The following is a 15259-nucleotide window of genomic DNA, read 5'->3' as shown; positions in this document are numbered from 1 at the left end:
AGGAGACATCGTCATTGGCTGCCTCACCCTTAACCAATACGGCCCGCAGGACTTCCTATGGACGCAGCGGGCCGGGAAGATTGTTTTTAATATCCGAGACTCTGCCACTGTGTTGAAGCACTCATCTTTTTCTGCACAATAAAGGAGCAACGTCCAGGTCGGGGTCAGGGTGTACTCGAGGAAGGACTGTACGTGTCACGTGACTTTCCGGAGCCCTCCACTACGGCGTCTCTCATAGCCTTATTCGCTTTGGGACGTTAAACCCCATAAACCAAACCAAAGACGACACTGCCGAGATTCTGTTTTTCGGGCTAACGAAGTTCGCAAACCCTGGTGGTATAACTGAGATGTCCTACTTGTGAAAAATGTTGGGGATTAATGTTGGCCACTAACAATGCGTCTTTAGGGGCGCCTCATCCACTACGACAATCGTGTGGCTTCCGCTGGAGACAAAAAAAATCCAGCACTTAAGCATAGTAAGTGTTTGGCTTGAAAAACCACACTTAACACAGAAACGAGCGAGTGATTTTAAAACTGAGCACAATAGGTGCATGTTGAAACTGATTTTTCACTATGCAGTGCTTTCAAAAGTGGATGAAGAAACCGAAATACATTACAACCCCTGTTGTTACAACCCCTGAAGTTTACAACCCCTGTTGTTGTGGCTAGGGCTTTGACCCGCCCCAGAGCCAGCCACAGTGCAGAATTCTGCCCTGGCTTGTTCTGTTCCGCACCTCAGTGCACTCGAATGATTTGCATGGCTAGACATATTACACCCAAATTACACCCATTAAACGCAGTTTCCTTCCGTGGACGTGAAAGAATAGTTGCATTAACTTTGTGATACGTTTACTGTGAGCAAACTCTATTCCATTCGGACGCGTCAGCTACACTGAAGCTTTTCTCGGTGAATATATTTCAGCATCGTCTAGTATGACAACCCACGCTTGTAAATGTTAAGCCACTGCAGAAGCTGACTAGAATCAACCGCCTATAGCCTTAGTTCAGTTCACGAACAGCTGCTCTGTCTAGCCGTTCTCAGCTTTAAGTAGGCGTGAAAACTGTAGACTGCCTTATTCCATGGTTAGGGCTATATTGGTCGGGTCCGGTTTAATGCCTTCAGGGCAAGCGCCAGTGGTTTAGAGAGAGTGAAAGGAACTTCATTGGCCATAGGATTTGGAACATGTAGGTTCTTGGGTCTCCGCACGACCCCACTGCGCTAAATATTCATGAGTTCGTGGAGGTTTAGCGCAGTGGGGTCATCCTTTCTATCCTCAGCCTCCACTTTTCTCTGCCGTAACTTTTGTGGGATGCCGTAGACAACACCACGTGGGGACCGAAGAAGTAGAAAAGGGCGCGTAGAGCCCGAGCCATTTGCGCGAGCGCGAGAGCAGCACGCGAAGCCCGGCAGGACTGCAGCACTGTTCACGTTGGTCAGCGCATCGTAAGGAGACAGCCCCAAAGCATCAAAATGACGGAAGGTGAGCGCCTCTTTCTCGTGTGGCCTTTTTCGACACCTCCCGCGCTGGCGGAGGGGACAGAGCGGTCACCTGCGATGTCGGAGCGCGCAGGACCATATCCCAGTTGCTGCGTCCGCGTTTCGGTGGAGACGAAACACTGAACACGCCCTTTTGCTGCGCCATATTGGCAGAGGTTAAGGAGCCAGAGGTTGTCCAAGTTAATTCGGAGCCCGACCTTACGGAGTCCTTCCGGAGGACGTTGAACATTGGACGAGACTACTAAGCCGGCAGCCGGCAGAGTAGCCCACAGGGAACTTTGCCCGCAGTTTGGCCCTTTGGCCCCACGGCACACACAATGAAACGACACTGCCAGTGGTCTATTTCTCCGAATACCCTGCACAATAGGCTCTCGGCTGCTGGCAGTCAAACATTAACCAATGAATCTCAGAACGCTGCCTAAAAGGGACAAACTCCCAGGCGAAACGAATACTGAGTTGTGTTTTTCTTTTTTCATTCATGAAACGAAAATTTCTTCGAGGAAGGACTGTACGCGTCACGTGACTACAGTGAGCCAGTGAGACGACACTGCCGGGATTCTGTTTTTCGGGCCATCCTTATGGCTGCTGGCAATATAGCCACTTCCTTCAACTTTCCCTGTTGATATGGTATGTGGAGTTTGACGGCGAAAAGTTGGATATGAGCGAAGAGAAACGGCGCCCTGAACGGCTGCAGATTACTGTCGTCCGCCCAGGGTTCTTTCACGTGCTGCGATATCTCACAGCGCACCAAAATTTTTCCTGTTCGCCCACGCCGCGAAGCAGCCGCCCCGGCCGGGATTTTATTCCACGCCCTTAAGTTCAGCAGCCGAGCCAAAGCAGTGAACTCCACAAATTATGTGGGCCTCGAATCATAGTGCCGTTGCACACATTGGTTAAAATTGGGCGGGACAGTTAACCTCCGCTTTATGCGTATGACGCTATTGCGTTAATTAGTTAATGCACGCGGAGTTTATCAATTTACATTCATGTGCCGCTGAGAATCTTCGTGCCGCTCCTTGTCCACTGGTGTAGCGGCCTGCGCCGGTGTGCCACTTCCCTGCGATGGCAGGCGATGCCAGCGGTGGATCTTGTGCGGCCCAATTTGCTCCTCCCGAGCAATCTCTCACCACCAATCATTAATCGCACAATGCCGACAGCTACTCCGACGACGCCAGATTTTCTGTTCTGCACATCGAGAGCCTTATAGGTTTGTCGTCCTATCGGGACGACATCTCGCCCACGGCGGTCAAATTTGGTTGGTTTATTGCGGTTTAACGTCCCAAAGCTACTCAGGCTATGAGGGACGCCGTAGTGGTGGGCTCCGGAAATTTCGACCACCTCGGGTTCTTTAACGTGCACTGACATCGCACAGTACACGGGCCTCTAGAATTTCGCCTCCATCGAAATTCAGCCGTCGTGGCCGGGATCGAACCCGCGTCTTTCGGTACAACAGCCGAGCGCCGTAATCACTGAGCCACGACGGCGGGCGGTCAAATTTCGATGGGGGCGAAATTCTAAAGTTCCGTGCGAGGTACGATGTACGTGCTCGTTAAAGAACCCGAGGTGACCGAAATTTCCGGAGCCCTTCAGAACGGCGCCTCTCATGCCCTCAATCGCTTTAGGACGTTAGACCACCGTAAACCATCAAGCAAAAAAATGCGTGGCCAATTTGGCAACTAAAGTGTTGAGAGGCGAAAACCGACGACGCTATGCCGTGACGACTTCCGCTGGATGTGATGTCACACCGTTCCCGTGGCTGTACAGGTACCGAAATTGTACATCTTTCAGGCATATTAAGTGTTAATTACGCTTAATTACACATTTCTCCTTCTAATTTGACACAAATCCGACATTTTTCCGACCATTCAGAGAAAATTTTCATTATGGCGGGACGACTTCCAGTGAATCTGACGTCACACCGCTCCCGTGGCTGTATCGACGTCCGTGCTATTCGACGCATTTTCGACATTTTTGCCCATAGTTTATTAGCTAATTAACCTACAGTCATCAAACTTGGCTTCTAGGTCAATTTTTTCCTTCTCTATCTGAAGAAAGCATTGCTTTTCCTCCTAGCTTTCTAGTTCCCGAGTGAAACGCGTGTGACACGCATTGTTAACGGACGACAGTATTAGCCATTAAAGGCCTTCGCCTTAATATAAAACGGCCGAAAAGACGACATGATAGGCTGTCTCTTATCCGCCCTTTTTGTCTCGGTCTCCTCCGCTCTTCTTTTCTTGTTAATACGGACGAGTGGTACAGTCAACTTTAACAAATCAGGAGCTTTTGTGGCGCCGGAAGTTACATCGCACACGACGCGGCTCGATTTGTATTTTGCTGTAGCGTTTTTTATTGGCGGGGAATGAGGTGGTAAATGGGGGAATGGGCCTAGAGCAACTAAAGTTATTTGCCCCAACCTGCTCGAACGGTGCGCTCTGCCCTACTAAAAGTGCCGAGCACGACATTTTGTGTCCCTCTCGACCGTGATTCGATCTCGCTAACCTCATGCTGCGATGGTGAAGCCGTATTCTGAATTGACTCCAGAGCGAGCAAGTAGTGACCGAGGGGGTGGAACAGCGAGCGGTATTTTTATAGCAGCCACGGCGATGCCCTTAGGGCTAGATATTCGTATCCAGTCTGTATTACAGATGTGACTTAAGTGTTGACTTTCCTTTTCGTTTTAGAAGTCGAGCGAAGCCTTCTGTACAGCGGCGGCGAGATGAGCCAAATGGTCTCCGGGTATGGGTAAGTTCAGATCATTCGTGACTCCCGCTGACAACACTTTTAGTTATTTCGCACTGACCATACCAGCTCCCGAAGGAATTGAGGGTTGAGAGAAAGCGGACGCCTAGCTGAAAGTTGCAGAACTGAACATTAGGGCTCACTCCAGGATTTCCAGACTCTATACCCAAAACATCACAAGTCACTGTGGACTGGGCCCACTGCACGAACAAGTTACGCACACCAAAGGCATAATTACCGACTCCCATTACTTTTAAGGAACCTCATTGATTCAAATATTGATGTCCTTAGTGTTTTATTTCCGGCCGTTCGATGTTTCATCATTGAAAGCGTTTATTCCAACTATTCCTGATCATAAGCAACACAATCATCACTTGTGTATGAAGCCTTTTGTCGAGTATTTCAGTATTCCTTCTGTAGTTTTCACTACATGAATGTGCTATCGGGGAGAAAAGTGGTATACTCCACGCGGCGGAAGCCGGAGCAAGGGGAAAACTGCGTTGCAAAGCCATCTACAGGCCGCATCTGGGATAGAGACAGCCAATGCGTGGCCTTTATTATCAGCAGGCATGTCGCTGTGCTCGTTTCAATGTTTCGTGCTTTAGCTAGCCAAAATGCCGCAGTGTTCCGTTGCTCCGTTGTCCTTCAGCGCGCACTGATGCCGCACAGCACACGGGCGCCTTTCGTCTTTTGCCTTCATCGAAACACACAATATCCGAAATTTTGCGACATAAAATTTTTAGTATCGAAAAAAATATCGTTAACTGTTATGGAAATATTAAGGGCAATGTCTCATTCTTGTAATGTGTAGCAAAATCTTTTTTTCCCCATCGATCACACAGAGTAGTTAAGACTGCCACAGAAAACCAATGGGGAACTCTCTCGACGTTAGGCAAAACGTTAATAGAATAAAAAATGCAATCCTGCTGACGGGAAGTCTGCGGATATACTGATTGTTGTAGTCAAATGTTCGAATATATGACCAAAATTGTGTTCGTAAACTTTTTCTCGTTTAAAAACGATTTTGTCCAGAATTGCTGGGTATGCAGCTGCCTTTGCCGGACTCGATCCCATGTAATCTCTGAGGCCTAGCGCTGGTGGAGGTTAAACCAACAAACGAACTTGCACTGAGATATCGCTGCGCGCTGAAGAGCATCAACTCGGGGAAATGATATGGGTTTCTCCACTAACGACGTCAATGACAGGGAACATAGCTGCCTAAAGAAATAAAAGTTGCCAGGCGGCCATCGAAGGTGTCGATCGAGAAGCTCGGCTGACATCATAGCATACCCAACAATTCGGGAAAAATGCATTTTTGGTCGGGAAATATTTTAAGGAGGCGATTTTTTCATGTATTGTAAGGTTTCACTGCAACTCCCAATATATCCGCAGATCTTTCGTCGTCAGGCTTGCATTCTTAGGTTATAACTAGAGACCGGATTTCAGGCAAATGCCTATTTTTTTCAACGCTTCGTAGGTGCACTATTTTTACATATGAGCACGAATTAGGTGTTGAAAATGTTTAATGCTCTTTTTGTAGTGCCTACAAATGCCTATTTTGGGTGTCAGTGCCTATAAATGCCTCTTTCCGACGTCGGTGCCTGAAATGCCATATTTTACAGAAAAGGGGCCTGAAATACGCCGTTGTTTTGCTTTCAGATTCTGTTTGCTTTCGAATCCATTTCGGTTGTGAGTAGAACACACACGTGGCAACATTAGATGATCTCGTCATTTGGCTGTGCTGAGCACTGCACCTACGCCGGCTGTGTACACAATACCAACCACATCAGCCGAAAATATCGAAGCAACCTTTTTCCTATTTTCTGCTATTTTATCTCGGCAGCTTGTTGATGACTTTGGCTCTTAAAGTGGTCGTTGACTAGATGGCACCACATTTCGGTTCAATTCCTGTGTGAGCGAAGACTGAACTCATTTGTCAGATGCTTTGAATTGACAATGTTTCTATCAATTTCTAAATACATGGCCTCCTGTTAAGGTGTTCATTGTTTCTACGTTTGTACACGACAAGCGAATTGTTTGTTTCGAGGTATACCAAAGTGTTTTAAAAGGGTTGGTAACCGTCCCTTTTGCTCTGCTGAAGCATGTGTATTGTACGAAAAGTTGCGCGACAGCCTTAAGAAAACGGCTTCTAATGCCCGCACCTTGCTTAAAGTCCCAAATCATTCCTGCTGTGTTTTTGTTTTATTTTACGGCAGATATTTCGCGCTGAATTTCGGAACTGTGTGGACTTTTAATAAAGTTTATAGTGCCTATTTTTCTCCGTTAGGTGCCTAAAATGCAATTTTAGCCGCCTGTTTATGGCGCCTAAAACGTACTTTTCAGTGCCTAAAAATCCGGCCTCTAGTTAAAACGTTTTTGGTGTCGTTAAAAAGCTTTCACCATTGGTTTCCAAGGTAGTCTTAACTACTCAATGCGTGAGATGAAAAAACTAGAATAAAAGAAAAAATTTTGGCGAAAATCGGAATAGCCCATTAACTTTAATATTTGTATAAAAGTGCCTCAAAATTTTCCAATATTCATAACTTTTGCCTGGACATGAGCCTGTGGTTGAAACGAATTTCAGCCCCCCTTCATCTTCAATATTCAGCTTTCAGCTTTGTGTGTAATCTTTTCTATACGTAATCCTTCGATTGTTTGCTTGATTCAAATGTTGGCTGGCTGATTGATTGACTGATTGATTGATTGATTGACTGATTACTGACTAATAGTGATTACTGTCTGATTGGTTGATACATTAACTGATCGATTGATTTATTCATTGAGTGACTGGCTGACTGACAGATTGATTGATCGATCGATTGCAGGGAGCGAAGAACCGAGGATGAGGACAGCTATCCGGACGAGGCCCTTCCCCTTATCTGCTGTTGTATCGTGGTCCTTTTTGTGATCATGATCATTCTTCTTCTCTTGCTTTCCGGTTACTATAGCGGTGAGTATCATGGGCGCCACGCAAAACTCTCGTCGGCATTGCACCCTCTTTTGTGTTGTCGACACGTATGCACCCCTTGCCATACGCAGACCTCACGGAATCCACAGCGCTTGCAGACGTATGCACGAAGACTAGAACGACGCGCAAACTGCGCTGGGTTATTGGCTATTTTTGAAGAAATCGATCCGCACCTTTTAATATGCTACAAAAGTAGTGACCCGCCAGCGTACCTACGGCCAAAAATGCCATAAAGAAAACTGCATGACTGCCACTCAATAAATGACAGACCCGCGAGGCTAAGCTTCAGCAAAACAAAAGAGAAAAAAACCAACTATAGGCCTTAATAGAACGTGGCCAGAGCTGACTCAACAAATACCAACAAATAACACGGGCATGACGTTAACAAAGTCAAAACGAAAATTAAGGAAGTGCGAAAAAGAAGTAAACATTAGGAAGGGATATGTGAGGCAGTAATGCACGAGGCCGAAATATGGTAGAATGAGACCGAATAGAAAATGCAATAGAAAATTTTCATAGGAAAGGTTGAAAGGTGACTTAGCAGTGCATTTAAAGGGGAATGTTAGGAAAGAGCGAATCCGGAGAGAAACTAAATAAATAAAACAGCGGCAGATGGGTGCGCCAACGGAGCCTGTTTTTAAGTTGGCTGCCCACTTTGCATACGCGGAGCTCTGAACATCGCGGACACAGGAATAACGGAATTGGGATGGCATTTAGGCTCCACATTAAAGGTATGGCGCGATAGCGTTTACGGTTTAATGCCAACACATGAGGAATGGCCCATTTTCGACTTACCATTAATAGGTCCCTGGGAGTTCTCATTTCACTCTTGGCGCAGTGGTGCAGCGGTCAGGCTAAGATGCGCCACTACCCTTCTATGGCAGGTGCTGCCACTTGTGGGGCTTGTGCGAACCAGATGCCTCTTGTCGAGCAACCTTTCGCGGCGAATCATTAATTTAACTGCCACCTGCCATGGTGGTCAAATTGCTAACAATCTGTCGGGCAGGTTGTAGACGACGGGACAAGGTAACGTGACCTAGGTGGCCAATCGCCAACGCCACGCTGGTCAATTTCCTCACAATCCGGTGGGCAGGGTGCGATGACCCCACGAGGTCACGTGACCTAGGTGGCCAGTTGCCAACGCCACGCTGGTCAATTTCCTCACAATCCGGTGGGCAGGATGCGATGACCCCACGAGGTCACGTGACCTAGGTGGCCAGTTGCCAACGCCACGCTGGTCAATTTCCTCACAATCCGGTGGGCAGGATGCGATGACCTCACGAGGTCACGTGACCTAGGTGGCCAGTTGCCAACGCCACGCTGGTCAATCTCCTCACAATCCGGTGGGCAGGATGCGATGACCCCACGAGGTCACGTGACCTAGGTGGCCAGTTGCCAACGTCACGCTGGTCAATTTCCTCACAATCCGGTGGGCAGGTTGCGATCACTCCACGAGGTCACGTGACCTAGGTGGCCAATTTGCAACGCCACGGTAATTAATTTCCTCACAATCCAGTGGGCAGGTTGCGATGACCCCACGAGGTCACGTGGCCTAGGTGGCCAGTTGCCGACGTCGAAAAATTTTATCCGACAGGGGGTACGAACACTCTCGCGTTAAACAAAGAGTCAACTCACTCATGAAACAATTAATGCAGCCATTACTGGCATTTGCCTTCGTCTACAAACATAGTTTATTTCATAGCCTTGGCGACCGAGGTTGCTCTTGCCGAGCAACCGGTCAGCGACCTATCATAATTTAACTTCCTCCTGCGACAGTGTGCAGTTTGCTCACAATTTGGTGGTCAGGTTGCGATGACACCGCAAGGTTACGTGACCTAGTTCATAGGTGGCTTCTCTCGAGATTTTTCATGAATTTTTACCTGGGAATGGTATTGGATTGGATTGGATTGGAGTAAACTTTATTTGTGCCTGCAGTTGGACGCTCGCGCGCCCCGACGAGGGCCTACGTCGTCTACGAGGCTGCCGTTACTCGGCGCGGGTCTCCGCTCGCCGTTACCGGCTCGCTGGATCCCTGCCTTTCGAGCGCCCCGAGGACCTGCTGGACGGCCCATAGCTGTTGGTCATGGTCGTTGCTCTTCGCGGCTGCCTCCAGCCGCGGCGGGATTGTTCTTGATCTTGCTTCCTTTGGATTTTTGATGCAGTCCCACAGGATGTGCGTGTGATCTGCCGGCTCCCTCCGGCAGACTCTACACGTATCGGTCGGGTAGGTCTCGGGGTACATGCGATGCATCAGTCTCGGGCTCGGTAGCGATCCGGTCTGGAGCTGTCTCAGTAGTACCGCCTCCGCTCGACTCAGCCTCGGGTGCGGGGGTGGGAGAGTCCTGCGAGCCAGGCGGTAGGCCTTCGTGATTTCGCTGTAGTCGGTCATGCGGTCCTTGGCTCCGAACCACGTCGGACGGTCTGTTGTCGGGGCGCGGTTGGTTAGCGCTCGCGCCGCTGCATGTGCCGTCTCATTGTGGTTCGCACTGCGTTCCGACGCGTCGCCCGCGTGCGCCGGAAACCACTTGATTCTTACTCTTCTGTCTTGCAGTTTAGTCGCTCGTAGTACGCGCTCGGCCTCCCTGCAGACTTGGCCTTTGGCGAAGTTTCGCACCGCCTGTCTCGAGTCACTCAGCACCGTGTAGCAGTCTGCGTCGGCAATGGCCAGGGCGATGGCCACCTCCTCCGCTTGTTCCGCTCCGGCGCCTCTCACGCTCGCTGCCGTCTTCGTGGCGCCGGTCGACGCCTCTATGACGACCGCTGCGAAGGCGTTCCGTTGGTATTCGGCCGCGTCCACGTACCGCGCGTGCTCGTCGTTGGCGTGCAGGTCGATGAGAGCCTTGGCCCTCGCCGCTCTTCTTTCCTTGTTATACTCGGGGTTCATGTTCTTGGGTATGGGGTCGATTCTGGTCTGGCGTCGGACCTCTTCGGGGACGGGGAGCTTCGTCTGCGCGTCGTTCGAGTGTCCTATTCCCAGGTCGTCCAGTATCTTCCTCCCGGCTTTGGTCGTGGACAGCCGCTCCAGTTGAGAGGTCCGTTGCGCTTCGGCTATTTCTTCGAGCGTGTTGTGGATCCCGAGTTGTAAGAGGCGGGTCGTGCTCGTGGACTCGAACAGGCCCAGCGCCGCCTTGTACGCTCTCCTGATCATTACATTAATTTTGTTGCGTTCGTGTTGCAGCCATCTATGGTAGGCTGCAACGTACGCGACGTGGCTGATGATGAAGGATTGGACGAGCCTGATTAGGCTCTCCTCTCTCATGCCAGCCTTCCGGGAAGTTACTCTTTTGAGGAGTCGCATAGCGTTGGCCGCTTTTGCCGTGAGACGGGCGATGGTTTCGCCGTTTCTTCCATGCTTTTCGATGACCATGCCTAGGATCCTGATTTTGCTGACCTCGGGGATCACGTTGCCGGATTTGGTTACGATTCTGATTTTTTCGCATTCGCGTTGTCTGCTCTTGCATCTGCCATTGTTGGTAGGTGGGAGTATGAGGAGCTCCGATTTGCTCGGCGAACATCTCAAGCCGGTGCCTTCCAGGTGGTCTTCTATCGCGTCGACGGCTGCTTGCAGAGCGCCCTCGATGTGGGCGTCACTGCCGCCGGTCACCCACAGTGTGATATCGTCCGCGTAGATGGTGTGCCTGACGTCTTCGATGTCCGCGAGCTTCTCGGCCACTCCGATCATTACCAGGTTGAACAGCATCGGCGAAATGACCGATCCCTGCGGTGTGCCGGTGCTCCCGAGCTTCTTCTCTTGCGTTTGTAGGTCGCCTGCTCGTAGCTGGGCGGTCCTGTCCGTGAGGAAGTCCTTGATATAGTTGTAGGATCTTTCGCCCATGTTGAGCTTAGAGACTTGGGACAGAATCGCCGAGTGTTTCACATTATCAAAGGCGCTCTTTAGGTCGAGACCCAGGATTGCCTTGTTGTCGCGGGCGCTGCCGCCATTGTCTATGATTTGGTATTTGAGCTGCAGCATCGCGTCCTGCGTGCTGAGGTGCTGTCTAAAGCCGATCACCGTGGCCGGATACAGCCCCTCTCGTTCCAGGTAGTCTTGCCACCTGTTGAGCAGGACGTGCTCCAGCACCTTGCCCACGCAGGACGTGAGCGAGATGGGCCGAAGGTTGTCCGTGTCCGGTGGCTTCCCCGGCTTGGGTATCAGGATAGTCTTGGCTGTCTTCCACTGCTTTGGTAGCGCGGCCGCTCTCCAGCACTTGTTGAAGTATTTTGCGAGGTTCTCAATCGAGCCGTCGTCGAGGTTCTTGAGCGCCTTGTTCGTGACGAGGTCCGGGCCAGCTGCCGACCGGCTGTTGAGGGCGTGCAGGGCCGCGCGGACCTCCTCGACGTCGATGTCACGATCGAGCTTCGCGTTGGGTAGGCCGCCGTACGGCGCGTGTTGTTCGGTGGGCGTAGTGGGCAGGTATTTGTCATTGATGCGCCTGGTGACTGCATCAGCACCCAGTACCGAGACATCCCGATGTATGAGCTTGGCGAGTCTATCCCTTTGGTGCGACTTGGTATAAGGGCTCCCCGCGATGTATGAATGTAAAGTAGAGAGTGATCGTTTCCGCATAAATGGGCATCTAACTCATTAATACTATCTTGTAATACCCTTAAGGCGCGGCTAAGGTTTCCCGTCCAGATCTTCTTTTGACTGCCGTTCGTCTCCGCGGCCGTTATGTCAGTAGGCGCGTAAGGACAGAAGTGAAGTGATATTCTTGCGTGGGGTAATAGTAACAGGCTTATTAAGGAAGTGAACATTCATGAAAACCGAGAAAAACACATGCGAACGATTTTGTGAATGTGTGTGTGTGTGTGCGCGTGCGTGTATGTGTGTGCGCGCGCGCGCGCGTGTGTGTGTGTGTGTGTGTGTGTGTGCCTGTGCGTGTGCGTGCGTGTGGGTGTGTGTGTGTGTGTGTGGGGATGAATAATGAGAAATAAGCAATGTAATCACTTTCTGGGTGGATAAATGACGGTCGATCTGAGTAGTTAGTCCAAATGCCAATTATGTGCTCTATCACTTCGGTTTACACCTCCGTTCCTATTTCGGATCTATCGTTCAGGGATGGAAATTGTTCGAATAGCTCTAATGGGTTAATGCCTATGTATGCCGAGTGTGTCATTCCTTGCTTTACATGGACAGTTCTCTCGGAGTTCTCATTGGTAATGGTAATATAACTGCATAAAATAGTTTGGTTTGGTTTGTGGGGTTTAATGCCCCAAAGCGATTCGGGCTATGAGGGACCCCGTAGTGCCGAGCCCCATAACCACTCAGCCAGCTCGGCGGCGCATAAAATAGCCACAACTTTCAGTTCAAAATACATGAAGGCCTGTCCCAAATAGATTAGTAGCCCTTCAAAAAAATCAGTACAGCTTCGTCAGTACTTAAAGGCTTGTTTAAAGTTAGTTCATTCTTTTGCAAAACACCGGATAACTGTTTCGATGACTCATTACGTCGCCTCAGAAATTGTTTTTGTTTTTCTTAAGGTTCCTTCATTTGCCCCTTAACTCCTGAAGCTTGGAAGTCGCAATGTTTTAAGGAAGTTTTCTTATATTATGTTATTATGCCACCGACTTTTTCGGCTTCTAACTGTGGCGCGGATTCTATTCGCAGGTGAACATGGTGACGAAACACGTAAGGAATACCTACAGGCTTGAGCCTTTTCATTTTTATTTCATCACGGGAATCATCTTTGCATTTGGAAAGGTCGCAATTGCTTCCAGCTACTGGATCTTAGAATTATGTGTCTATTCTAAGCTTCGCGCTTCCTGCTAGATAAGTAGATGAGGTTGCGGCCCTGCTCGAAGACTACTAGAAGATGGGACCAATCGTACGGTTTCTTTTTGGAAAGTTTAAAATACGGTACATTGTTCGAAGAAGAATACAGAAAAAAGATCACGAAAGGTGTCCCGAAATATTTCGCATTTTGTAGTTTGTCTTTTGTTGTGGTCATCATGGTTGTTCCAGTGGGAATTTAATATCCGTCCGGAAAGGGGCAGATACACTTGCTCTAGGAGATGTCGGTGCACCCGTATATGAAACTTCTGAGAAGTCAAAGAAATAAGTCACACGGCCATTTATTTCTTATGGGCCATAAGACCCATGAGGTCCCGCTAATAGGCTTGTGGGCCGGATAAGGGCCTTGAGGTTGGTTAAGTGATCTCGTTAAAAAAATTGCGAGGACACTTTGGCAACTGAAGCGTTGAGAGGCGAAAGCCAAGGACACTATGCCGTGATGACTTCCGGTGGATGTGACGTCACACCGTTCTCTTGGCTATATCGATACCCAAATTGTACATCTTTCGGGGATTTTAAGTGTTAATTGCACTTAATTACATATCCTTTCATCTAATTTGACTCAAATCCGGCGTTTTTCGACCATTCTGTGACAATTTTCACTATGCCGTGACGACTTCCGGTGGATGTGACGTCACTCCATTACCGTGACTATATCGATGTATGCGTTATTTCGACGCAATTTTGACATTTTTGACTATAATTAATTAACTAAATACTCTACAGTCATCAAACGTGACTTCTATGTTTATTTTTTCCTCCTCTATCTCAAGCAAGCATTCGGTTTCTCCTATCTTTTTTTAGTTCCCGAGTTAACATGAGTTAAACACTTCCAAAGATATGACACCCTCTGCTATCGGACGACAGTATGAGCCATTAAAGGCTTTTGCCTTAATATTGCCATAAAGGCCGTAAGCAAACAATGGGGGTGGGATACGTGGCCTGCATGTCAAAAGGCCATGTGAACTTCTGGAAGGCGAAAGCTAAATGAAATGAGCAGCACGATGTACACAGAGTTTAAATGGAAGAAGGTGTAAACGCCTGTATAAACTCACGAGTCAAAACATCGGGTAACCTCTACGCTGGCGAAATTCTCAACTACGCAGAATCTCACGGTTTTTTGTTTTACTTTTCGGTAAACTTTTAGGTAAAGAACACAACGGAACTGAGGCGTGGTGAACAAGTTTGACTACGGTTGCAGGCTACTTTCGAACTGTGTGTGATGTGTTCATCTTCGCTTAGTGATTGAATTACTTACGCTAGCCTACTCCGCACTTTGTCTGCAGAAACGGCGAAAGCCACTTACAGGGTTCCAGCGGCGGGGGGTGGAGGTAAGTACCCAAGTTATTGCTTACGAGGTTTAAATATCGGAGGCATGATCGGAGGCTACACTGACACGTCAGAATCAACTTTTTAAGGTGTCTTAGAAGCTGCATTTGTGCTGTGAATTCAATCTATAGAGCCAACAGTACAGTTAAGAGTACTCACAAAGCTGCACAGTGTCTGATCTCAATGGATCATAAGCGGCTAATAGGAGGCAGACAATGCACCGAAACAAATGAGGGCGGTGTTGCATGGTCCCCGTCGATTTAGTCTCTTATTGGTCGGTGTCCTTCCCCTAACCTGATTGGCAGGGCTCAGCAAGTATTACGCAGTCTCCCGAGCGTCCCCAACAGGAGGTACTTTTCTGGAGTTCACTGGCGTAGCCGTCATCAAGATGCGGCTCAGAAAACTTTCTTACAGAGCAGCTTGTCAATGACGATCCTATTCGGATATGCTTGCGCCATCAGACAAATGTTGTCCCTTAAGAGGAATGGGGGCCGGATAAAGGCATTGAGCCCGGTTAGTTTATCTAGTCCAGATATTGCGATATAGGTTGTACACAAGACACGCGGGTCGGATTAGTGCCCTGCCGGTTAAAAGGTCATGCGAGCCATTCAGGAGACTTGCGAGAGCCATTTGAGCAGCAAGAGAGTCATGTAGCCCGGATAATTCATGGGGGCCGCATTACAGCTCTACAATTCGTGCGCAGGACATATGGGCTAGATAAGGGCCCTATCCTTGCTGAAAAAAGTTATGATGGAATAACCTTATACAGGCTTCGTCATACAAATGTCATACAATTTGTATGATATTGTATGACATCTGCATCAAAATGTACAATTTTGCAAAAATGAATGACATCTGTACGACATTTGTGTGACGAACTGTAGGAGTGTATTGCATCATGGAATTTTCATCATCAGGGATAGGCCGACTAATA

General features: G+C 48.8%; 1 protein-coding gene across 1 annotated transcript; it reads left to right on the top strand.

Moving 5' to 3' along the window:
• Positions 1-1471: 1471 nt before the first annotated feature.
• Positions 1472-15042, top strand: LOC149347646 (uncharacterized). The gene is made up of 6 exons (XM_089541621.1): positions 1472-1481; positions 4156-4240; positions 7063-7187; positions 12814-12834; positions 14283-14327; positions 15029-15042. The coding sequence occupies exons 1-6, from the start codon at positions 1472-1474 to the stop codon at positions 15040-15042; spliced, it is 300 nt and encodes a 99-aa protein (XP_089397747.1).
• The last annotated feature ends 217 nt before the right edge of the window (positions 15043-15259 follow it).

Source organism: Amblyomma mixtum, chromosome 4 (genome assembly GCF_055824585.1).
Source record: "Amblyomma mixtum isolate Tamu chromosome 4, ASM5582458v1, whole genome shotgun sequence".
NCBI lineage: Eukaryota > Metazoa > Arthropoda > Arachnida > Ixodida > Ixodidae > Amblyomma > Amblyomma mixtum.
The sequence above is the reverse complement of the archived record's forward strand: the minus strand, read 5'-3'. Positions and strand labels throughout refer to the sequence as shown.

Coding starts and splice junctions, on each gene's coding strand:
- LOC149347646 (XM_089541621.1), top strand. Junction 4,241..7,062: donor CAAATGGTCTCCGGGTATGG/GTAAGTTCAGAT, acceptor GATCGATTGCAG/GGAGCGAAGAACCGAGGATG. Junction 7,188..12,813: donor GCTTTCCGGTTACTATAGCG/GTGAGTATCATG, acceptor TTCTATTCGCAG/GTGAACATGGTGACGAAACA.